At 45.6% G+C, this 26,105-nt stretch overlaps 2 protein-coding genes and 1 long non-coding RNA gene across 3 annotated transcripts in view; all 3 read left to right on the forward strand.

Annotated features, from left to right (window-relative positions):
• Positions 1-549: 549 nt before the first annotated feature.
• LOC122875023 lies at positions 550-2,571 on the forward strand. Its single transcript, XR_006377728.1, has 3 exons — positions 550-727; positions 833-917; positions 1,044-2,571. It is a non-coding gene; the product is annotated as an uncharacterized LOC122875023 (long non-coding RNA).
• A 316-nt stretch (positions 2,572-2,887) lies between these two features.
• Positions 2,888-8,998, forward strand: LOC122875198 (proline-rich extensin-like protein EPR1). The gene is made up of 2 exons (XM_044194071.1): positions 2,888-2,895; positions 6,970-8,998. The coding sequence occupies exons 1-2, from the start codon at positions 2,888-2,890 to the stop codon at positions 8,996-8,998; spliced, it is 2,037 nt and encodes a 678-aa protein (XP_044050006.1).
• Positions 8,999-12,000: 3,002 nt separating this feature from the next.
• LOC122874573 (receptor-type tyrosine-protein phosphatase beta-like) overlaps positions 12,001-26,105 on the forward strand; it is a 50,353-nt gene continuing 36,248 nt past the window's right edge. Inside the window, exons 1-6 of the mRNA XM_044192612.1 lie at positions 12,001-12,256; positions 15,392-15,793; positions 17,710-19,358; positions 22,468-22,735; positions 24,462-24,761; positions 25,648-25,911. Coding sequence (XP_044048547.1) covers positions 12,205-12,256; positions 15,392-15,793; positions 17,710-19,358; positions 22,468-22,735; positions 24,462-24,761; positions 25,648-25,911 — 2,935 coding nt within the window. The 5' untranslated portion in view covers positions 12,001-12,204. The remainder of the gene's footprint in view (positions 12,257-15,391; positions 15,794-17,709; positions 19,359-22,467; positions 22,736-24,461; positions 24,762-25,647; positions 25,912-26,105) is intronic.

Here is a 26,105-nt window from a genome sequence, read left to right on the forward strand (position 1 = left end):
TCCATTCATGCGTCATTGTAAAACTCTTAATTTATAAATTAGTTGTTCACTTTAAACCCTACGTTTGCACACAGCCCACATTTTTGGCTTGAATTTTCATGCATTGCATAGCGCATTTCACATTTTATGTATTTGGCAAATTAATAGATTTTTGTCTTCAAAGAACGTTTTGTTCATGAACAAAGGATTTAGAGTCAACTCATTTAATTCCTGTTATTTCCCGTGGAAAGTTTCCACCTTGAATAGTCACCGAATTTTACCTTATGTATACATTTTGATATTATGATGCATTACAATATGTTATCGTTATGACCTACTCTGCTCCCTAGCTTATGTTTTCCTTTGTTTCATGTTTTTCTGTTAATGTTTCCTGTTTTACTTCGCATTTCTCCTCTCATGTCAGTAACTTCACTTCCTGTCATTGTGAGTTTCCCTCCGGTTTTGATTGTTTGCCCCACCTTAATTAGTTCCACCTGTGTCTTGTTATCTCCCCTCACCTGAGTATTTAGTCTGTGTGGTTTCACTCACTCCTTGTAAGTTCGCCTTGGTTTGTGTGCCTATGGTCCAGCCAGTTTCCCTGTGTTTGTTCCTTGTGTTTTGGACTGTTTTCTTGAACCTTGCCTGTTTTATGGACTTTATGGATTTTCTGCTTGCTCCCTAACAGATTTGTTTGCCTAAGTTTGGACTGACTTTCCTGGTTTTGATCTCTGCAAGCCTGACCAACCATGTAAGCCTTTATTCATCATTAAATCATTGAATTTGACTTGCTGTCTGCAATTGGGTCCAATCCCTCATTTTCCCTGTTTCCCTGTATTGGCACTAAATATGATAGTACGAACCGGTCAGCCAGGACCCAATCTCACCGCCTCTAAAACTCACCTCATGTTCTGTCTGAACACACAGTCAGAAAACAACAGGTGTGGGTGACATATATTCCAGATGGAACTTTTCTAGTTTAAATTTCACAGATTCATTACATTTTCTGAGCTTGCAAGATAAAGTGATTTAGTTCTTCATCCTCTCACCACCTTATCATGATGCAGAGGTTGTTCCTGTTGGGTCTCCCAAAGCAAACTGGTCTCAGGAGGAGCAACAATATGAGGGATTTAAAGATCTGTGGATCAGCATGTTTAAAAAGGAGTGACTTCACCTGGATCAGGGAAACTGGGCCCCCTCTGGGAATGCTGTTTACAGCTACACTGAAAAATAAATGAATTTATGTAAAAATAACAGAACAGGATATGGTAATGGCCTGAATATAGGACGTTCTTTTTTTCTGGAAATTATGTTACTATAATCAAGGACCTAAACAATGACTTATTATTCACAACATCAGATATTCTTTCTGAATAAAAGGAGCGTCTCCTACAGAGAGTGCTGCATCATGGGTTGTTTGTAGCCTTAATGTTGCTAGGCTAGTGAGTTCCTTCAAGTGTGTTTATAGTGAGTCTGTTAGAGTTAGTTAGCCCTGTTCAGGACAGTCCCAGAAGGTCACATAGCAAAGCTCAGTGAAGCTGCTGTGTGCTGCTCTTTAAGGAAGGTGGTGAACCAGATGTACATTTTTTTATTTAGGCAAGTCAACTTTATTTGTATAGCACATTTCACACACCAGGGAAATTCAATGTGCTTTACAGGGTACAAAAATACAGCAAAGGTAAGAAGATTTACAATTTGAAAAAGTGTGAAAGTACAGGATGTGATACAAGAGAAAATCTAAAGTAAACTAGTGTTTAAATCAAGAAAAGATATAAGAGCACAGCAAATACTCCCACATTCAGATACACAATTACATTAAAACAAATCAAGTAAAGAAGAGATTATTTTTTTGGCAATTCTGCTTTATTTTATAGTCACAGTAGAGAGACAGGAAAGGCAGGGAAGAGAGAGAGACATGCAGCAAAGGGCTGGATTTGAAGGTTACTGAGGATGAGGAGCTCAGAAAGACTGAAACTAACTCATTCAAAATCATTCAAACCACATTCTGACGAGAGAGAGTCTGTGACTGAAGCTGCACTAATGTGATTAATGGAATTTAATGGAAATATTTCATGCTTTACTTTTGAAGCTCAGGATCAAAGAACACACAAAAATACTGCATACAAAAGACCACACACACACAGCCATAAAACTCTTCCTCTTCGCCTTTCAGGCTGAGTTTCTATTCAGGAAAAACCTTGTCTTCCTCTGCAATTAGACACTTCCTCAGCCAATCAGAGCAGGACCTTGAGCACACGCCCAGACCCTGACCCCTGCCCTCTGTGAGGAAAGATGGATGGTCTGAACTGTCTGGATGAGGAGGTGGAGAACAAAGCTAACACGCCAGCTTCTGGGTTTATCTGTTGTTTTGTTCCATATTAAAAACACTGAGTTTAAATGAGACTAACAGTCGAGGAGACGATAATTTAAAGTGCTCAGATTGCATTCCTGTTTGCTAATGACAATTAAAATGTCAGCACTAAATCATTTCTTCCAAAATATTGTATATCCATTTAAAAGGTGTTTTTGAAATTACGCTTCTTCTTATTCAATGTTTTACAGTCACATGACATTTGTCCTTACAAACGTGTGTGTGTGTGTGTGTGTGTGTGTGTGTGTGTGTGTGTGTGTGTCAGTGGTCTGGGTTTGTGCTCAGCTCTGTGAGGTTACACAGCATGACTTCCTGCTGAGGGTGGAACTTCCTTCTTCCCAACAGAGGTTAAACACACAAGTGAGGACCTGACACTACGATTCTAAACACGCGCTGCACTCGAACACACATTTAACTCGAAAACACATTTAACTCGAAAACACACACACTGCACTTATTAGTTTCATTACTATTATTATTATTTTAAAATTCTAGGTGGAATTTGCATTGTGCTACTGTCTCTCTCTCTTCCTTGCCACTATGGCCAAGTGCTTGCTCATGGTGGGATTTGTTGGGTCTCTGTAATTAATATTATAAAGAGTTCGGTCTAGACCTGCTCTATGGGAAAAGTGTAATGAGATAACTTCTGTTATGAATTGGCGCTATATAAATAAAATTGAATTGATGCATTTCATATGTGAAATATCACATTTTAGATGTGATAAAAGATAATTATTTTTGTGCTTTTTTTTGCAACAGAGAGGTGTTTTAAAGGGTCAGTTCACTCAAATACTAAAACAACATATGTTTTTAATGCCTGTAGTTGTATTCATCTATGCAGATAGTTTTGGTTTTATGAGCTGAGGTTTACAGAAATCTGTGTGTGAGATTTCTGCTGCCGTCCCAACCAACAGAGGTTCAATACATTTTATTTGTTACATGTCTTTCCTGAAACAGTGTCCCAGTTACTGGGGAAAATCCACAGATCTCACAGTGACCAGTTTTCGTATTTCTTTGGTAGAAAGCAACAGCCAGCAGTTTGATCTTCACACCACAAATGTGTCCGTCAGGCTGGCGGACACGCAGGCCGATGTACACTGTGTATTTATGGTCACTTCAAAATAAACAACCTCTGCATGTTGCAGCTTTAAATAAGGTTATTGTTTAAGGAACAAAAAGTAAAGTTACGTGAGAGTTGAGTAGAATATGATGATATAGAGGAGGGGTCCTAGAGGAAGGGGCTCTGTTGGTCCTCCTCGGCTCAGCTCGGACCGTACTGAACCCTCACCCTCTGTCTGGACATGGCCCTCCTGCAGCCTCGCCCAACTCTAAGACTGAACACAACAGCAGGGAAGCAAGCAGGAGTCTGAGACACTCTAGGACTGGGACTTTATTAAACCTCAAAACTCAGCTGCTGTGAGGAGACGATCTCCATCCATCCATCCATCCATCTTCTTCCGCTTATCCGGGGCCGGGTCGCGGGGGCAGCAGTCTAAGCAGGGACTCCCAGACTTCCTTCGCCCCAGACACTTCCTCCAGCTCCTCCGGGGGGATCCCGAGGCGTTCCCAGGCCAGCCGAGAGACATAGTCCCTCCAGCGTGTCCTGGGTCTTCCCCGGGGCCGCCTCCCGGTGGGACATGCCCAGAACACCTCCCGAGGGAGGCGTCCAGGAGGCATCCGGATCAGATGCCCTAGCCACCTCAGCTGGCTCCTCTCGACGTGGAGGAGCAGCGGCTCTACTCGAGCTCCCCGTGTGACTGAGCTCCTCACCCTATCTCTAAGGGAGCGCCCAGCCACTCGGCGGAGGAAGCCCATTTCGGCCGCTTGTATCCGCGATCTTGTCCTTTCGGTCACTACCCAAAGCTCATGACCATAGGTGAGGGCAGGAGCGTAGATTGACCGTAAATCGAGAGCTTTGTCTTTCGACTCAGCTCCTTCTTTACCACAACGGTCCGATACAGCGCCCGCATCACTGCAGACGCTGCACCGATCCGCCTGTCAATCTCACGCCCATCCGTCCCTCACTCGTGAACAAGACCCGAGATACTTAAACTCCTCCACTTGGGGCAAGGACTCCCCACCCACGCGAAGAGAGCAAACCACCTTTTTCCGGTCAAGAACCATGGCCTCAGATTTGGAAGAGCTGATTCTCATCCCAGCTGCTTCACACTCGGCTGCAAACCGTCCCAGTGCATGCTGCAGGTCCTGGTTTGAAGAAGCCATCAGAACGACATCATCTGCAAACAGCAGAGATGAGATCCTGTGGTTCCCAAACCGACACCCACCGCCCCTGACTGCGCCTAGAAATTCTGTCCATATAAATTATGAACAGAACCGGTGACAAAGGGCAGCCCTGGCGGAGTCCAACATGCACCGGGAACAGGTCTGACTTACTGCCGGCAATGCGAACACAGCTCCTGCTCCGTTATACAGGGACCGGACAGCCCTTAGCAAAGGGCCCCGGACCCCATACTCCCAGAGCACTCCCCACAAAGCGCCCGGGGCACACGGTCGAATGCCTTCTCCAGATCCACAAAGCACATGTGGACTGGTTGGGCAAACTCCCATGAACCCTCGAGCACCCGATGGAGAGTATAGAGCTGGTCCAGTGTTCCACGACCGGGACGAAAACCACTCTGCTCCTCCTGAATCCAAGGTTCGACTATCGGACGAATTCTCCTCTCCAGTACCCTGGAATAGACCTTACCGGGAGGCTGAGAAGTGTGATCCTCTGTGATTGGAACACACCCTCCGGTCCCCTTCTTATACAGAGGGACCACCACCCCGGTCTGCCAGTCCAGAGGCACTGTCCCAGACCGCCACGCGATGTTGCAGAGACGTGTCAGCCAAGACAGTCCCACAACATCCAGAGACTTAAGATACTCAGGACGGATCTCATCCACCCCCGAAGCCTTGCCACCAAGGAGCTTGCCAACAACCTCAGTGACTTCGCCCAGGGTGATGGATGAGTCCGCCTCCGGGTCCCCAGCCTCCGCTTCCTCTTCGGAAGACGTGACAGCGGGATTGAGGAGATCCTCAAAGTATTCCTTCCACCGTCCGACAACATCCCCAGTCGAGGTCAACAGCTCTCCACCCGCACCGCATAAGGTGTTGGTGAAGAACTGCTTCCCCCCTCCTGAGCCGTCCGGACGGTTTGCCAGAATTTCTTTGAGGCCGACCGATAGTCCTCCTCCATGGCCTCTCGAACCTCTCCCAGTCCTGAGTTTTTGCCTCTGTGACCGCACGGGCTGCAGCACGCTTAGCCTGCCGGTACCTGTCAGCTGCCTCGGGAGTCCCACGAGCCAACAAGGCCCGATAGGACTCCTTCTTCAGCCTGACGGCATCCCTTACTTCCGGCGCCCACCACCGTGTTCGGGGATTGCCGCGCGACAGGCACCAGAAACCTTGCGACCACAGCTACGAGCCGCCGCATCGACAATGGAGGTGGAAAACATGGTCCACTCGGACTCAATGTCCCCAACCTCCCGGGATCTGGGAGAAGCTCTCCCGGAGGTGTGAGTTGTAGACCCTGCTGACAGAGGGCTCCGCCAGACGCTCCCAGCAGACCCTCACGATACGCTTGGGCCTGCCAAGTCTGTCCGGCTTCCTCCCCGCCAGCGGATCCAACTCACCACCAGGTGGTGATCGGTTGACAGCTCGCCCCTCTCTTCACCCGAGTGTCCAAGACACGCGCGCGGAGGTCAGATGATACGACAACAAAGTCGATCATCGACCTCCCGGCCTAGGTGTCCTGGTGCCACGTGCACTGATGGACACCCTTGTGCTTGAACATGGTGTTAGTTATGGACAAACTGTAACTAGCACAGAAGTCCAACAACTGAACACCGCTCGGGTTCAGATCAGGGGCCGTTCCTTCCGATTACCCCTCTCCAGGTGTCACTGTCGCTTGCCCACGTGGGCGTTGAAGTCCCCAGTAGAACAACGGAGTCCCCGGGTGGTGCACTGTCTAGTACCCCTCCCAGGGACTCCAAGAAGGCCTGGTACTCTGCACTGCTGTTCGGCCCGTGGCCGCCACAACAGTGAGAGACCTGTCCCCACCCGGAGGCGGAGGGACGCGACCCTCTCGTTCACTGGGGTAAACTCCAACACGTGGCGGCTGAGCTGTGGGGCTGGGAGCAGGCCCACACCAGCCCGCCGCCTCTCCCGCCGGCAACGCCAGAGAAATGGAGCGTCCAGCCCTCTCGAGGAGACGGGTTCCAGAGCCCAGGCTGTGCGTGGAGGCGAGGCCGACTATATCTAGCCGGTAACGCTCAACCTCCCGCACAAGCTCAGGCTCCTTCCCCCAGGAAGAGCCAGTTTCTGTGTCCGGAGATCTGGTCGCCGGCCCCTGCCTTCGACTGCCGCCCGATCTCTGCACCGGCCCCTTACGGATCCTCCTGCGGGTGGTGGGTCCACGGGAGGACGGCCCCACGCCGCTCCTTCGGGCTGTGCCCGGCCGGGCCCCGTGGGGAAAGGCCCGGCCACCAGGCGCTCGCCGTCGGGCACCCACCCCAGGCCTGGCTCCAGGGTGGGGCCCCGGTAGCGCCAATCCGGGCGACGTAACTGGCCTTGATTTTAAATAATCCATAAGGGTCTAAAAGGAGAAAATGCTCTGATACCAGACCATCAGCCACCAGACCATCAGCCACCAGAACCCTCAGCCACCAGACCATCAGCCACCAGACCCTCAGCCACCAGAACCCTCAGCCACCAGACCCTCAGCCACCAGAACCCTCAGCCACCAGACCATCAGCCACCAGAACCCTCAGCCACCAGACCATCAGCCACCAGACCCTCAGCCACCAGAACCCTCAGCCACCAGACCCTCAGCCACCAGACCATCAGCCTCCAGACCCTCAGCCACCAGACCCTCAGCCACCAGACCCATCAGCCACCAGAACCCTCATCCATCAGACCCATCAGCCACCAGACTCAGTGCCACCAGACCATCAGCCACCAGAACCTCAGCCACCAGACCCTCAGCCACCAGACCATCAGCCACCAGAACCTCAGCCACCAGAACCCTCAGCCACCAGACCCTCAGCCACCAGACCCATCAGCCACCAGACTCAGTGCCACCAGACCATCAGCCACCAGACCCTCAGCCACCAGAACCCTCAGCCACCAGACCATCAGCCACCAGAACCTCAGCCACCAGAACCTCAGCCACCAGAACCCTCAGCCACCAGAACCCTCAGCCACCAGACCATCAGCCACCAGAACCTCAGCCACCAGAACCCTCAGCCACCAGAACCCTCATCCATCAGACCCATCAGCCACCAGACTCAGTGCCACCAGACCATCAGCCACCAGAACCTCAGCCACCAGAACCCTCAGCCACCAGACCATCAGCCACCAGAACCTCAGCCACCAGAACCCTCAGCCACCAGACCATCAGCCACCAGAACCTCAGCCACCAGAACCCTCAGCCACCAGAACCCTCATCCATCAGACCCATCAGCCACCAGACTCAGTGCCACCAGACCATCAGCCACCAGACCCATCAGCCACCAGACTCAGAGCCACCAGACCATCAGCCACCAGAACCTCAGCCACCAGAACCCTCAGCCACCAGACCATCAGCCACCAGACCCTCAGCCACCCGACCCATCAGCCACCAGACCCATCAGCCACCAGAACCCTCAGCCACCCGACCCTCAGCCACCAGACTCAGTGCCACCAGAACCCTCAGCCACCCGACCCTCAGCCACAGACCATCAGCCACCAGACCCTCAGCCACCAGACCCTCAGCCACCAGACCCTCAGCCACCCGACCCTTCAGCCACCAGACCCTCAGCCACCAGACCCTCAGCCACCCGACCCATCAGCCACCAGACCATCAGCCTCCAGACCCTCAGCCACCCGACCCATCAGCCACCCGACCCATCAGCCACCCGACCCATCAGCCTCCAGACCCTCAGCCACCCGACCCTCAGCCACCCGACCCATCAGCCACCCGACCCATCAGCCACCAGAACCATCAGCCACCCGACCCTCAGCCACCCGACCCATCAGCCACCCGACCCATCAGCCACCAGAACCTCAGCCACCAGAACCCTCAGCCACCAGACCATCAGCCACCAGACCCTCAGCCACCCGACCCATCAGCCACCAGACCCATCAGCCACCAGAACCCTCAGCCACCCGACCCTCAGCCACCAGACTCAGTGCCACCAGAACCCTCAGCCACCCGACCCTCAGCCACCAGACCATCAGCCACCAGACCCTCAGCCACCAGACCCTCAGCCACCAGACCCTCAGCCACCCGACCCTTCAGCCACCAGACCCTCAGCCACCAGACCCTCAGCCACCCGACCCATCAGCCACCAGACCATCAGCCTCCAGACCCTCAGCCACCCGACCCATCAGCCACCCGACCCATCAGCCACCCGACCCATCAGCCACCAGACCCTCAGCCACCCGACCCTCAGCCACCCGACCCATCAGCCACCCGACCCATCAGCCACCAGAACCATCAGCCACCCGACCCTCAGCCACCCGACCCATCAGCCACCCGACCCATCAGCCACCAGAACCATCAGCCACCCGACCCATCAGCCACCCGACCCATCAGCCACCAGAACCCTCAGCCACCAGACCCTCAGCCACCATGAGAGGACGTTCCTTGAGGACTTTCTTTTCTCTGCCTAGAAAACCTGCTGAAGTGTGTTTGTGCAGCCAGAGATGCTGTTCCGGAGCTGAACTTGACCTCTGACCTTTCCCCAGAAAGACAACAGGTAGAAGGTAAAGCAGCAGCTGAACCAGGATCAGTGTGTGACGCTGTTAACCTGCAACATGGAGGATACGGACAGGTGTGTGTGTCCAGGCTGCTTATGGAGTCTGTAGACTAGAGACCGTGTGTGTGTATGTATATATATATAGTGGAGTATTTTAGTGTAGCAGGTCGTCAGGGAGGATTGTTGTGATTCACACTGAAGTCGGCTGTGCGTCTGTTAGTTGGTTTTCTGATGACGGAACATGTGGAGGGTTGTAACTTCAGTTTCTTGACGTAGATGAGGTTGTTAAAAACAGCGGCGGCGTTTTTAAAGAATCGAGTATTTGGTGACAGGAGTAAACAGGGCTGAGACATGCACTTTATTTTGATGATGATGATGATTCATGCAGGAAATGTCTGAGAGTCTAATCTTCTTACAAGTTCGTCTGATTTATACAAGACTAAATCATTTAGTTTTTCACTTTGAATTATGTACATTTACATAGAAAATCTAAAGAGTCATGTGATTACTTTTACTAATCTGTTGTATTGTTTATTTATATTATTTTTATCTTTGATTATTTCTGTCTGTACGTTGTGAGTTTGATGTGAGGACGTGTGATTGGATGACAGGAAGAAGAAGAAGAAGCTAACATGGATCCTGATACATGAACTGAAAGTTTCCTGCTGTTTTCCCACAAAACATCAAACAACATTTTGTTTAATGAACAATTTTTTGATGTTTCTTACAGTAGACATTTAGATCGATTTAACAAAACTCATCATTATCAAACAAGTATCACGACTACAGTAACACTACAGGAACTCAACAAACTACAAACGAACTCAACAAACTACAAACGAACTCAACTGGTCTGATTCAGAAAAGAAACATTATATGAATTTAATTATATGAAGTTTCAGAGCCGCTGTGAAGGTCGAGTCTGTCGTGTGTTGCTTATGTGTGAAGGCTGTAGTCAGGATGTGGAGGGTGGAGTGGATGTTCCGCCCTCCTCTTCCTCCTCTTCCTCCTGACCAGGACAGGATGTCAGTGGAGGAAGGGGGGTTGATTTAACACCCTGTCCCACTAGAGGAGCATCACGCCTGAAGATAAGCGCAGGAAGAAGGAGAGGGTGTGAATTTAAAGCCTTTAACAGAAGCTTCATGTCCTTCATCACAAACATCACAGGGAGCAAACAGAAACATCGTCATGGTCTGAAAGAGAAAAATCTAAAATGACAATTAGTCTTTTTGATATCTTAAGAACGATGATCACACAAAACATTCAATGTTTGACTTCCCTGAAAAGCTCCCCCGAGTGTTCAGCCTCAGCTGTGTCTAAACAGACAACACATTCAGGATTTAGTTATCAGTCACTCCAGCAGCGGAGCTAAAAACATGCATCTTGTCTTAAGGAAAGGTCATTAACATCCAAACATTTCTCTCTGAATGTTCAGTAAATGTCACAGCACTCTGAATATTACTGCACGTTAGGAGATGTAGCCTCAGGGTGGTGCCAGAGAGAGGCCGCTAACAGAAAAAGGGTTCATCCTTTGGGGAGAGTCACAGTCGCAAATTCACTTGTCAAAGTTCATGAAAGTTGAATCCACTGGCCACATTGACTCCTTTGAACTGACTTAAGTTAGAAATGATGTTATCAAAAAGTGAAGGTGACATATCTGCAAGGACACGAGAAGCAGCAGCAGATCCTCACATGAAAACACGTTTCTACTGGAGGTAAATGTCTAAAGACAGAGAGAAAAGGTGCGAATACAATAATCTAACACTGATATTAAACAGACTACAAACTGTTTTACAGCTATTTTCTAAACTTGAAGCTGCTGTGATGGTTGAGAGAACTAGGCAACACAGATCTGCACATATATCGCTGCCTGCAGTCAACTCTCTTACAGGAGTCCTGCAGAGCTGACGGGTCCTCAGAGTTTAACATCAGCACTCTTTGCTTTGTTTCAGGTCTGTTTCAACATTGTCCTGAAGAAAACTGGATTCTTGATGTTTGATGCTTTGCTGTTTACATTTGACTTGTTAATTATCTCGTTAACTTTTGTCACATTGTGTCTCCGGAGAACCACCGCTCTCCCGAGCTGCCTTCAGAGAACCGTGAAACAAACGTTTCAGTTTCAAACAAAAAAACTACACTGTAGTCCCTGGGAATTAAAAACTAACTATAACAACCTGTGAAGGTGTGTTCAGACCACGTTACTCGCGCAAATACAAAGTGTTTTTAGAGTATTTTGCAACCCGCAAATATTGGCCCTTAACAGCCAATGGGAGTACTCCAGCCAGAAGGAGGAGGGGCTTACCTCCATAGATACCACATACAGATACATATTTTCAGAACTGCCCATGTAGTCCTCTGGTTTCACTCTCCTGTTTTGCTCCGTCTCTGTACAGTAAAGACGTTGACTTGTAAAGCTCCGGGTGCCCACAGACAGCGACAATAAGTCTGTCCTCCATTTCTGATTCTCAGTGACGTCACGAGAATCACAACGCTTTCACGACACAGCCTCACGCAAATTTTTCGCTCAAGTTGAAACCTTTTCAACTCGCGCAGACACGTATTCTCGTCTAGTCGTGTATTTGCATTGACTCTGTAATCGTGCTGCGCAAAACATCTGCTTTGCATTTGGTCTGAACACAACTTGGGACAAACAGAGAATCAAAACTTCTGCTTCATTTACATTACACTGTGTGTCGTTGAATGTGTTTATGAACAGTTTTTATTTCTCATATGTGGTTTGAAACTGAATAAAAACAAGACGTGAGATCATCATCTTCATCTTAATATTTTTGGTTAAAGTTCTGATAATTGTACATTTTTTGAAGTCCACGTGAAGTATCTGAGCTGTTTACACCTCCTCCTCCTGCTGCTGGATGTTTTCTTCTTCAGGTTTAATAGAACAACTGAACATGTGGGATGTACTCTGGTATTTCCGACAGACGAGCGTTTCCACGTCGGTCACCAGCACTGAGAACTCCTTCACTGCAAACCTCCACAACAATTGAATAGAAGGAAGCGCTGCTCGCTGACTTTTTCCTCCTACAAAGACTCACTTCCCTTCAGCTCTTCTGTTCTGCTCATCTGAAGCTGGAGGACGCACGAAAACTGCAGCAGAGAAACATGGACGCCCTGATTCTGGTTTTATTGATGCTTGTGAGATTCAGCTGTGTGTGTAAGTACTGCAGTGATGATGTGTTGGTGTTTGTGATTCAGGGAACATAAAGACTGAGTTCACCTTTATCTGTGGACAGAGACAGACAACATGAACTGTATGTGATGTGATCAAACTTGTTTCAAAAAGCTTTTTTAATTCTATTTCGGTCAGACGCTTTAGGTTACTGTGTAAAGATTTGAAATATAGGAAAGAAGGAAATACTTAGTGGTTACAAGTGAAGAAGAACAGGAAACAAGGGGGCAACAAATGTTACGTTTAGCGCGGGACCTGAGCTACATTACTCTGTGAGTACTTTTTAAATTACTCAGTACAAATTGAATAAGTAGAAGGTACGAACACGGTAGCAGCAGACTCAGAAATGTCATGAAAAGGAGCCTAATGTTTGTTCTCCAGCAACAATAATGTAAAAAAAAGTAATTAAAAACATTAAACCTATATTAATAATAAGTACTACCTTTTAAAAACATTTTCACTTTAATCTCCCGAAGTCATTTTTTGTAAATATATCATAATTCTAAAATAAATTATTAATAATTTTTAAATAATATATCTGTTACTCTATTATTACACCTTTTCAGTAATAATCCCACCGAAGCCTGTAAGTATTCAATAGGTACTCAGTACCGTACATTTAAACACAAAGTTATTAACGCCTTATTCTAACCTTCTGTCTGTCCCCTTGTACTTACATACGATAAGTATTTGATTGAGACGCTGTATGCACTAAATAATTACACAGTAACTTGCAGGCTGTGATATATAATATAATAATAATAACATACAATCTAAAGTGTTATGGATCCTGTGTGGATGTGAACATGAAACCAGTAACTGCCCGACAGAAACCATTAAAGTAACAACATTTTGATGATGATGATATTTTTATTAATATGTGTTAAATAAATGAGCTGTATGAGGTTATGTTTTATTATTAATAAAGGAAGTGGTGGAAGAAGTAATTTTAAAAGTAGTAATACCACAATGTAGAAATACTCTGTTAGTAGTAAAAGTCCTGCATTAAAAATTTTACTTACGTAAGTAAGTAAAAAAATATTAGCATCAAAATATACTTAAAGTACCAAAAGTAGATATTCTCATTATCCAGAATTACTTTATATACTGCTGGGTAACTTAATATATAATAATATATCATATTCATTTGTTGATTCTATTTTGTATTACTAATCTGAATCTGTAAAGTAACTCAAGTTATCAAATAACTATAGTTACTCTGAAATGTAGTGGCAGAAGCGTATAAAACACCATCATAAAGCATGAAAGACATACAAATTATAAAAACGAGTTTTAGGTCAATAGTTTTAAGATACACGACTTGAGTAAATGTACTCAGTTACTTTTCACCACTGCTAACAGGTGATCTGTGAAACAGTTGGACATTCATTTGGAAAGCTGTGGATTTGAAATATGACACGTGACAGAATGATTCAGACTGCCGCAGGTTCGTTGTTGGTCATTTAATTTGAGAAATGAAAGTTAAACAGATGACAGGAGCTGCTCCATCAGAAAGAGAAGATGTGTTGGTGTTTGTGATCAGATTCAGAGAAGAAACATCTTTCACAGACAGACTCACTCTAACATGAACTGTATCTGCAGCAGAGTAACATCATGTGACCTCTGTGTGATCAAACTACAGACATCCTCAAAATTATTTCAAAAACGGATTTTCATTTGATTTCTGTAAAGTGGTTTGAGGGAAGTTTGTACAAAACAGACTGTAACTTTATAACCACATGATGTGTTTAACGCAGACCGATGAAGCGTCATATTAACTTCAGATAAACTTTAGGATAGATTTTTACATACAACGAAGACTGTGGAGTTTATCCTCCATCACTTCCATAAGAATCACATTATGAAGAGATCTGTAAATGTCCATTATGAACAGAACGATTACAGCAAGAAAAACCTGTTTCAGTGGCCATATGAGCACCTGACTGTTTTTAATTGTGAATCTGTTCTTAAAGTCCTGATTAGCTGAGCCATGCTAAAAGCTAAAACACACAATAAACAAACCTCTGAATACATACTGGTTAGAAATTAACCCAAAGCCTGATGCTGAACCCCCCATCCGAGTCATATAACCATACAGATAGTTTTTCAGATCTGAAATGTCTGACACCACCAGAATACAGTGGAGGCGGATTCGTTTAGTGTGTGCTCCTCAGAGGATTAAAAATGATCCATCACTGTCACTGGTTTTAAAGTGACTAGTTCTTCAGTAGAAAGTAGTTGTAAGACTAGTTGCTTTAAAAAGACATTTTTCTGTTGAGCTTTTCCACTGTATTTGGGAGGAGGCAAAAGTCAGAAAATAGTATCTAAAACTTCAAACTACAACTCTGCATGGCTAAATGTAGTGGAACTGACCTTTAAAGACAAAGGATTTGTCCCTGTACTTAGTGCTGAAATCGACACCATTGACCATCACATCCTTTTACAGAGACTGGAACATTTAATTGGCTTAAAGGAGCCGCACTAAGCTGGTTTAAATCCCATCTATCAGATCGATCTCAGTTTGTACCACAGACTGTATATAAAGATGGCCGCCGCATCTCCTCTTCCTCCCGCTGTAAAAAATGAAGCCAAAACGTCCCGGACACGGGAGCTGCCATCTTGTGCTGGTGACGTCATTTGGAGCCAGAGCTCAGCTGTCAATCATGACATTAAAACCCCTCCCCCCCTCTTTAATAGCATCAAAGAACTAATTAGAACCAAACTTATCAGAAAAACAAACACTTGAACAAACATCAGCGTGATAAGAACGACCTAAACTGACAGAAACCATCTTTGGGAAAAATTTCCAGCCGCTAACACGGAGGGGGCGGGGTTTATAACCTATACTGCAGCCAGCCAGCCACCAATTCAATTCAATTCAATTTTATTTATATAGCGCCAATTCATAACAGAAGTTATCTCATTGCACTTTTCCTACAGAGCAGGTCTAGACTAGTCTTGGCCACAATGGCCCTTTAAAAGGGCAGAAACCTTGGACAGAACCAGACTTGGCAGCTGTTGGGTCTCTGTAAATAATATTATAAAGAGTACGGTCAATTGAATTGAGACTCTGGGAGACTGGGATTTAATAACCTTTGTGTTGAACTTGTGTCTCCTCAGCAAGTTTCCTCATCATGTTGACCCCGAAGAGGTTGTGTCTGTTAACCCAAAGTCAGGTCGTCATCCTGGGACGCTGTGATGTCACTAACTCCGCCCAGCAGTGGGCATGGGTGGGCGGAGCCAGGCTGATGCACACTCAGTCCTCCAGGTGTCTCTGGGCCGATCCCAGCCCCCACCTGCCTCTCCACGCCCGCCTCGCCAAACTCAAAGACTGCAGCAGAGCACCGGCATGGAGCTGCTACAACACGAATGGAGCGTTTGGATTGGCTGAGACACACATGTACCTGAAGAAACAGGGATCACGGGTGGTGATCGGAGGAAACCTGCAGACTTCAGCGTGGAGGAAGTATGATGTCGACTCAGGAGGGAATCAGCTGATGACGTCTTTATGCCCCGAAACAGGTGAGAGGAAACATTATTGTTAAAGGTTTGACTTTAGACATAAGAAAACCAGAACCAGACAAACCTGTCCTACGAATGGTTTCTTATTAATTGAATTTATACAACTAAATCTTAACGTTACAGATTGCACATATCTGTGGTTTACATAAATGTACAATTGATCATTTTTTTCTGGCGACTGGGCTTATGGTTAGACCAGGTCCTGGATGAAGGATGGCCCTGAGCCATTCACAACACAGTAGGCAAGTACCAGCGTCTTGAATCTGACTGGAGCAGATAAAGTTAGTCAGTTAAGCTTAGCTTGTCTTCATTTTTAACTTTAATTGTTAATAAATCTTGTATAGAGAGCTGAAGTCATGACATCACTTCCTGTCTAGCCTGTGTTCCACTAGCTTCTGTAACTCAATACAATGGCTCATTCAGCTGTTCTTTCTTCAGCGTCTGTGAAAACATGAAACATGTTCCTGGAGTTTACTTTCCATATTCTGAGACAAACCAGCTCCACTACAGCAGCTGATATTAGAAACTGAAACCTTCGTGATTTTAACAAAATTAAACAACGATTACTTTGATTACACAGAAAAAACTACAGCTCCCATGAAAAAACTACAAGCGTGGCAGCACGGGTTCTTGCGTCTTCGTCCATAAAACTCGCCAACGTTCTCTTCTAAAGTCATTGTTGTGATTTTTCAGTTATAATCTGCTAACTAAAAACATGATCTAAACATCTGAAGTCACACAACACACTGATGAGAAAGTCTCTGTTCCAAGGCTGGATTCTTAGTTATTAGCTTCTAGTTAAGAGAGTTTTGAATGAGGTTTTCTCACTTCTGGAACAGAACCTGGAAGTTCTGGTTTGACGTTGGCGCCCTTTAGCATGTATGTAAATAGTTACGCTGTGACTTCACAGATATGTAAATTAGTGCATGGCGTAATCTAACAATGTTTTGAGCAGGCTTTAGCTCTTTAGCTACTTTCCATTGAAAATAGTTGGCAAATGGCATTCTCATAAGCCTCGGCTGTACTTGGTGCTTAGTTGCTAATTGGCTAATGTCAGCATGCTAGACATGAGCAGGAAACGTGTTAATGAGAAGTGGTGTACATGACTGAGTTCAGGATAGTCAGAGAGAGAGGATGACTCTCCTGATACTGACTTCCCTCACATTGTTGCTGGTGTCTGTTAGGAAAAACGTCAGCAGTGTTCTTCCTGTCGGAGTCTCAGCCAACATCTCAGAGAAGTCACTGATGTTTCTGTACAATATGACACACAGCAGTGAGCTCAGCTGACGTCCAGACGTACTGAAACATGTGAACTGATGAAATATCAAACCAAGCATTTTTCAATCCACTGACACTTTGATCCAAACACTGAAGATCTGCATCATGTTATAGTATCTTATTCAGTTTTTGGACATTCGTTCTGAACTCATCCCTTAGAAATTTCTGTCGAGAATGACTCAGTAAAAATGTACTACTAAATTCCATACAATTTAGATCAAAAACAGCAAAGACAAAAACAATGCAATGATAAAGAAACAGGTTATATTCCCTCAGAATACATCTAGGTAGCTATATAGAAAAAACATACATTTTGCAGGACACATATTAGAAACAGTCTAGTAGTCTACAGCCATGCTAGTTACTGGCAGTATAGTCGTTAAAAAAGTTCTATGAATTCTGGGGGAGTCAGGTGTTAAATGTAGCCATTAAAACATCAGAAAACGGCAGAAAGGCAGGTGACGAGAGAGGAAAACACTGGCGGTGGAGGTGTTTGTCATTATTTGAATTTGTGAAGGGGGGGTGTTCAAGCTAAAACTGGGTAATAAGTTGCTCTTTAAATGCTTTTGTATATGTTTATCTTTTAAAAAAAAGTTTTATTGCCATATCACTCAAATACTTTTCTCCCTATTATTCAGACACAACTCCTGTCCCCACCATCTTTTATTCTTCCACACATAAACCACTGGGACTCTCCAGCACCGTCTACACCATCAGAAGTCCTGCCATGACTGTCATCAGTGAACGATTATCAAATACAGTAAAAACCCACAGAACCACCAGACAAGTCACCACCTTAGAAGTCCACAGCTCAATAATGAACGAAGCTTCAACGTATGTGAACGATATCACCAATCCTCGAACCAGGAGGTCAGTAACAACAGACTTCAATCCTGATGTTTCAACTGCAGTCACAGAGCTGTCAGCTGTAAATGGCAGCCATATTGTCTCCTCGAGTCTGGCTGTATTCACGACTGACCGATCCACAGACGTATCGGAGAGTCTCCCTCAGCTCAGGACTGAAGCCAAGACGACAGCAGTACACCAAGATGTTTCTTGGTCCACTTCCTCCTCAACTGGAAATGAACCTGTGTTGACTGAAACTGCAGCTGTGACTCTGGTTTCCTCAACATTTTCCTCAGAGCCAAACACGAGTGACACTGCTGATCTTCTGGTCACCTCTGAGGTCACCTCTGATGCTACTGTTGGTTTATCTGCCGTTTCTGACACAGAGTCAAACCAAGATACAATTTATACAACACATTCAACTACTGACAAGAAGATAACACACAATAAGACCTACCTTTCAACTGCATCCACCACAACTACACCTCCTCCTACGACTGCTCATGTACCTTCAACAGGAGATATGACTTCTACATCAATCATGGAGACAGATCCACCATCGACCCCTCAAACCCTGCCGACGATTTCCCAATCTTCACCCACAGTTACGTCGTCCCTGCAGACAGTCTTTACAGTTCATCCAAAAACCGCAGCGAGCACCACGACTGAAGGTGCTCCACCAACGTCTCCAACAGCCGGGGTTATGTCTACAGGAAGGATTGCCACCTCAACTCCAACTATCCCACCTACGAGTCTGACAAACACATCTACAACCACAAACAACCCCACTACCACCCCTGTGACCACAACCATTATAACCACAAACAACCCCACTACCACCCCTGTAACCACAACCATTATAACCACAAACAAACCCACTACCACCCCTGTGACCACATCCATTACAACCACAAACAAACCCACTACCACCCCTGTAACCACAACCATTACAACCACAAACAACCCCACTACCACCCCTGTGACCACAACCATTATAACCAAAAACAAACCCACTACCACCCCTGTAACCACAACCATTACAACCACAAACAAACCCACTACCACCCCTGTGACCACAACCATTATAACCAAAAACAAACCCACTACCACCCCTGTAACCACAACCATTACAACCACAAACAACCCCACTACCACCCCTGTGACCACATCCATTACAACCACAACCAAACCCACTACCACCCCTGTGACCACAACCACTGGAACACCTACAACCACAGAAAGTGCAACCATGACGACCACAGCCATCATAACCACTCCCACGCCAACCACACCCATGACAACAACTATCAAACCCACATCACCCACCACTCCAACTACCACCACAACCAGTACAACAACACCTGCAGCTACAACAACAACCAGAACAACCACAGATCCTCTTCCTCCGACTACAATTACACTTCAAACCACCATTACACCTGTAAGTATTCCGGTTGCTTTACAGTTGTATATCTGTTTGTTGCTATTATTTTATTATTTAATGTTTAATTTTACAGGGACGAGTATACAGTATATATGAACTAATGCCACATATCACAGCATTTATAGCTTAAACTAGTTTGCTATGCTGCTCCCTGCTGGGCCTTTGAAATACACAAAAACTCATCAAGAAAATACAAAAGAGCACAAAACATAAACAATGAGACAATAAAATGACCGTAAAACTCAATGACCAGATCATTCATGTCAACATGACTGGTCCCTCTTTACAACTGTTTCTACTGGAGCTGAAACTGATCCCAGTCATGATCCATGTTGAGTTTTGTATGTGAGGAGTTCACATGTTGATCCTGAACATTTATGAACGGAGACCTTACAGTTCTCCATAGAGCCACCAGCTCACTGAGCACCTGAGGAGTCTGCTTATTTATTTATTTATTCATTCTATATTATTTGCAGATGAGTTTAATATCAGCGGATGTAATGAAACGATCAAACGTAACATATTTAATTCCTTAAGCACATGGCAGTGGTGAGATCTTATCAGCTTCCTGTCCAAACCTTAAATTGCAGCATTATATATCATAAGAGGCCCGATCGTTGTAGAAGCTGCTTGTGACCAAGATGTTAAACAATAACTTAAAAAGATCATTGATGAAGTGCATAAAACTGATGCAGAATGTAACATCAGACAGATATTTTACTTCTGTTCAATACATCGTCCATTAATCTTTTAATTGAACTTATAACTTCTGACGAGGACTGAGTCCTGAATGAAAATCAACGTTTCATTCATGCTGAGTTTTCAAACCTGCTGCACTGAAAGTAGCTGGTTGGAAACCGTTGAAATAGTTCCAACAGATACATATATGACTTTATCATCTGCATACATGTGAAAACCTGCTCCGAGATTATTTCATATATAAACATCATTTATATATAAACTGAAGAGACGTGGGCTGAGAACAGAACCCTGTGGGATTCCTGTTGTAGATGATTTGCCATTGTTAATAATAACACTGTTCACTGTTAGAAAGGTGGGATTGGGAACCATTGTAGAGTTTTTTCAGAGAGATTAAAATTGGTTAGTTTATAACAGAATTTCGACTTTTCAACAAGATTATAGATGTCGATTGGAGCTAAATTACCATACCAGAACCATATTCAATAATAAAATTTAATATTTTTAGCCATGTAGCGTGGTTCTGGGTATGGTAATAGTCAGGTTTCCATCCAAATGTAGGTCAAATGTAAACTGTTGTATGAATATGAGTTCATTGGCTGATGGAGGTATACAGCTGGTGGAGCTAATTCTCCAGCCGCTAAAGCATCGCAGAAGAAGAGGACGCAGCGAGATGACGTCATTAAAAGAGCTCCAGTGGAAGCTCAGACGATGGATGTTAATGTGGGAAACATGGTGGTTTTTGGTGAAGCGTCTCAGCAGCTGCTGGACTGCGATGAGACGTGCTTCATCGTTCATGCTCCCCTCAGGATGAACTGTAATAACTCTGCTGATCCTCTGACTTTCCATCTAGCGCCACCATCAGGTCGACATGTTAACGTGTCCGACACTTTGGTTTCTGACCAAACACCTGCAGAGCTGCTGACGCTCCCATCAGCCTCAGCTGCTCTCTGTGTTTACTAGCTAACCAGCTAATGTTATTGTGAGCAAGTTAGCATATTCCAGCTTCTCAGAGCTGAAGGATTTGCTGTTTTTCTTTTCTCATCTTTTATTTAACTTTTCGTGCAAAGAATCTTTGAGAATATTGAAAAGTGCCCCATAAACAAAATGTATTATTTGTATTTGTATTTCATCGGTATGAATTGAATATCTTGCAGCTGTTTATGACAAAAGAAGCGACTTAGACAAGCAGCTCAAAGATGTCTGGAGTTTAGAGACTAAACAATTAATTAATTAATCAAAAAATAATCACCAGTTCAGTTGATAATGAAAATAACTGTTAGTTGCAGCCTTAGACATAGTGGTTAAAAATGACATTTCAACCCCATTACCCAGTGGGAAACTGAAGGTATGAAGTAGGGCTGCAACTAACAGTTCATTTCGTTATTGATTAATCACACTGAACAGGTGAGAGTCTCACGTTTACACAGCGACCGATCAAACACATGTAGATAAAATATGAAGTTATAATTAGATCCTGTTTCTGGCGCTGGATCTGAGGCTGCTTCCTGATTGGATAACTCTTATTCAGCCATAACAATAGTTGGTTCTGCTCTGATTGATGGAGCGCAGTTTGATGCTAAAGGTCGTCAGAGAAAGTTCGAGGCGGGCAGGAAGGAAGCAGGGTGGGGTGTCGGTCTGCAGAGAGCCTGTCTGCCGCTGTTCACAGCGCAGTTAAAGCTGGAAGATCGATGGATCCCTCCGAGAGGAGAGAGTCCGGACTGTTTATAAATCTGCCGACTGACTGTGAAGCCTCTGGTCTGCGGGATGCGTGATAAAGAAGTTCTGAGCTGATACAAAACACCAGTGAGCTCCTCTTTTAAATCAGACTCCATCAGCTGAGGTGATGCTGCAGGTTGTGAGGATGAGGATCTAGATGTGGATGGAGTCTGGTCTGGAACGCGTCGGAGACACTTTTACGCACGACGTGCCAAACTGCAGCGCGCATAATTGGATAATTAAAGAAGCGCGGAGACGTTTTTCTAACTTTAGATCCTCGGTATGTCCGCTCATCTGGGAATGTACCACGTTTCTTTTTTGATAACTGATCGGGCGGATTTAAATCAGAGGCCGCGATGTTCAGATGTTTGATACTTGGTTTGTTTTGGAGCGTAAACGAGGTGAGTTAACAGATTTGTGTCTGGGTTTCAGACTCTAGCAGGGCAGAACAGGCTGATGCTTGTGGAGGCGTCGATGGCCGAGATTGATTTCCTCCTGGACGTGGTCTTATTGTGCGCGTGTCAGTGTACCCTGATATGAGTGCAGCATGAATTAAAGATTAAATTAACGATAATGAGGAAACAGGTATTAGAGGGAGCTCTCTTCGTGTTCATACTGACAGTTCAGCTTTGGGGGGGTCGACTCAATTCTCGCTGCTCACCTGTCGTGATGTCACTTCCTGTTTCAGGTCCGGTCCCGCTGCTCCGCAAACTTCACAGAAATCAGATCCGGCCCAGATTCTGTTGTGGTGAAGTTCACCACCGCCGGTCTCTCCTGTAACTTCACCCTGTTTACTGACGAGGACTCCCGGGCTGATCCCACTGACTGTGACCCGGATGGAGAGTCCGGGGACACCTTCATCTGTCAGGTCCCGGGTCTGGAACCCGGGACTTTGTATCGGTTAACGGTGATTTCCACTAAGGATGGAGAGAGGACCAACGCGTCAGCGCGCACGGGTGAGAAGCAGAGAGTTGATCTGCGCTGATGGTCATACATATATAATATGTCATTTCTATAAATGAATGAATACCACAGTTATTACACATTAAGCCTCTGCTTCTGCCAGCTGTGTTTTCTTTCTGTTTTACATGAAGTGAATAAATCTTCAGGTTCGACTGAGTTTGCAGGATTGTTTCCTTGCACATTTATAATTTAGTTATCTTTAATTTTCCGTCCCAAACTGTCCGTCAATAGGCTCCAGCTTCAGCTGTGAGATGAGAATTCAGAAGCACAAAGTTAGAAAAACAAAACAAAACATAAGCAGCATTAAAAACAGGTGCACGAGCCAGAAGACAGATAGTATTGAACAACGGACACAAACATGTGGAGCTATAAAAAGAGTAAATAAAAAGACTGGAACCATAAATACAGAAGTTTCTATCCTCTGCATTTAGAGCTGCTGCATATTAGTGTTAACCCCCCCACCCCCACCTCATTAAATACATCTTTTAGTACGCAGTCAAGGCCGCAGCCTCATCTCGAGTGTTTGTTTCCAGAAACACCGGAGCTGCTTCCCTCCTCACATTGTTTCTGCAGCAGCGGATGCAGGAGGCAGAGATTAGGGAGTGGAGGTGATCTGACTCTGGGGGAGGAACAGCACAATATACCTGTTGGCTTTAATCACAGCTGGATTACACACAGATGATCATATCAATGACAGCTGCTGTACGTACACAGTCACATGACCTCGGCTCTAAATGGATTTATGAACTATGATGTGAATCTTTTCAGCATCCCGATGATGAGGATAGTTACGCCTCTCACGTTTAGTTCATTAAAGTTGTAATCCTTCACTCCTGGTGGATTTGGCGACACCTGTGGTCGTCGTGGTAACAGCAGGTTTAATGCTGCAAACACTGTTTGAGCAGCTGCTTTGTCAGAATGTAAAATTGTGTTTCATCAGATGACAAAGTGCAGGCGTTTCCCTTTTAATTTCTCGTTCTGGACCAAATCTCTTCGGGCTGTTAGTCGGACATTTTGTCCTCGGGGGGTCACCGAGCTGCCAACAGGAAGCAGTGAAGTCTCCTCAGGGAGGAAACCATTATTAAGAACAGGCCAGAGTTCAGGACTGAGTTGTATTTTTCGTGTTGGGGGATTGTTCTCGTCGTCCTGCCCAACCCTGTCTTTTTTTCTGTTTCCTGTCCCGACTCGCGTTGGCTCGATGAAAACGTCTCATTCTTTAAGCAGCTAAAACAATCTTATCGCCGTCCTGCATCTCTGCTGCTGCACACACAGGAAACCCTCTCACACACCGTTTGTTTCACTGCCCCCGTGGGGAGAGTCATTGACAGAATGCTTTCCCTAACCTTAACCCTAACCCAACTGCAACCCAAACCCTAAAACCAAGTCTTAACCCTCAGAAAGTCCCCACAGGTTAGTGTCCATTCAGGTCCCCACTGGGATATAAGAACATGAAACACACACACACACGGTGCGTTCAGGTGATGCACGGTGAGCGGGACTTTCTGATCGGCCCTGTCACTGAAGATGACATGACAGAGCTGTTAGTTTGACCAGCAGTTAGACAGAAAGTGTTTCTGTGTTTTGGTTCGATGAATTAACTTATTAATAGATTGTCGTCTATTACTCGACTGATCACTTCAGTATTATTATTATTATTATTATTATGAGGATTAGGAACTTCAACACTAACTCAGAACTCTTCATATCATCCTGTCTCAGACCCGGTCGGTCCGGCTCAGCTGGACGTTGAGCTGGACCAGGTTCAAAGCCAGTCTGTGGACCACAGGGGTTCTTCAGGTCTGCGGGTGTTCTGGTCTCGTTCTGCTGGTCATGTGGACTGGTATGATCTGACTCTGGAGGACACCAGCTCCGGATCCACCCGCAGTACCAGAATTATGGGTTCTGCAGCCCCCCAGTCTGGTTTCAGCTCCCTGGTCCCCGGCACTCTGTACACCGTCAGTGTGGCGGCTACAGCCGGGAACAAGAGCGCTCAGCCTGTCTACAGCTCAGCAGCTACAGGTGAGACACACCTGCCTCCTTCTGTGGAGACCACATCTGATATTTACACCTCACCTGCACTGATACAACACTGGGGTGTATTTGTAAAGTTAACGTTTCACAGTCCACATCCTCCTCCTGCACCCGGACACGCATACGTGACCCGTGTAGTACAAACATCCAACAAACCTCCACAGGTGCCGGATGGAAAACGCTGAACATCGAGATCTTCATCAGGTTTTGTCAAATGTTCATGTCTTCGCTGAATATACAGTACTGTCGGTATGTAACCATGGAAACCCTGTGTGACTGTGTGGACACAGGTTGCAGGTGTACATACAGGTGTGTGTGTGTGTGTGAATGAACCTCAGTATAGTTACATAAAAGAAAGGTGACTGAAGTGCTGCACTCTGCTTTGACAGGTTGCAGGACAGAAGTCGTCCAGATGTTTAGGTTGAAAAGTGAAAATGTCCAGGTTACATATAATTCAACAACATTTAAGTGACTTAATTTCGACGTGAATCAGACGTCATGTTAAACTGCTGTTGAAACGATGTTGTGTGGTTTCGACTACATCTAAATGCCACTTCGATGAAGACAGACCTTTTTAAATTTAAAAAGCTAACGGTACTTCCTTCATATCACTGCTTCAGGCATGTTTGTTGTTTGGAAACCTTCATGTGAACCACATCTGCTACTGCTCATGGATCCCTGTTGTCTTCTACTCTAAGAGGAGACTAATTACATGGAAACTACTTCCTGTACGATAAAAACAGGAAGTAGTTTTTGTGCATCTCCGACACTAACCCTCCAGACGAAGACATGAACAGTAAAATTAGTTATTATTTAAGAAAGCTTTAACCTTTCATGACTCAACATAAACTGTATGCTCGTCTCCCTCGTCCAGCTCCGTCGTCTGTCCGCGGCCTCCAGGTGGCGTCCTCGTCCCCTGACAGCCTCGGTGTCTCCTGGCAGGCCGGTCCGGGCAGAACGGAGCGGTTCAGGGTTCTGCTGACGGATCAGGACAGGGTTCTGTTGAAGAACATCACTCTACAAAACACCGTGACCTCCGCCGAGCTGGACGGCCTGCGGCCTGGGACCCTATACACCGTCACCGTGGTAACAGAGGCTGTCGGCCTGCAAAGCTCCGCCTCCAAACAGGCTGTCACAGGTAGATATAATGGGATGTTTCTAAAGCTCCACATCTGTGTGTAGTGTATTATATGTTTTGCTAGTGCTTCTGTTCCTGTGTGCGCTGATGTAAAGGTGAGCAGCTGTAGCAAAGAGTTTCCCCTCAGGGATCAATAAAGGATTTCTGATCTCTGCAACGCTGTGGAGCTTTTTAGCCTTTTTTAGCTCCTAGTT

This window comes from Siniperca chuatsi, linkage group LG4 (genome assembly GCF_020085105.1).
Source record: "Siniperca chuatsi isolate FFG_IHB_CAS linkage group LG4, ASM2008510v1, whole genome shotgun sequence".
Classification (NCBI taxonomy): Eukaryota; Metazoa; Chordata; class Actinopteri; order Centrarchiformes; family Sinipercidae; genus Siniperca; species Siniperca chuatsi.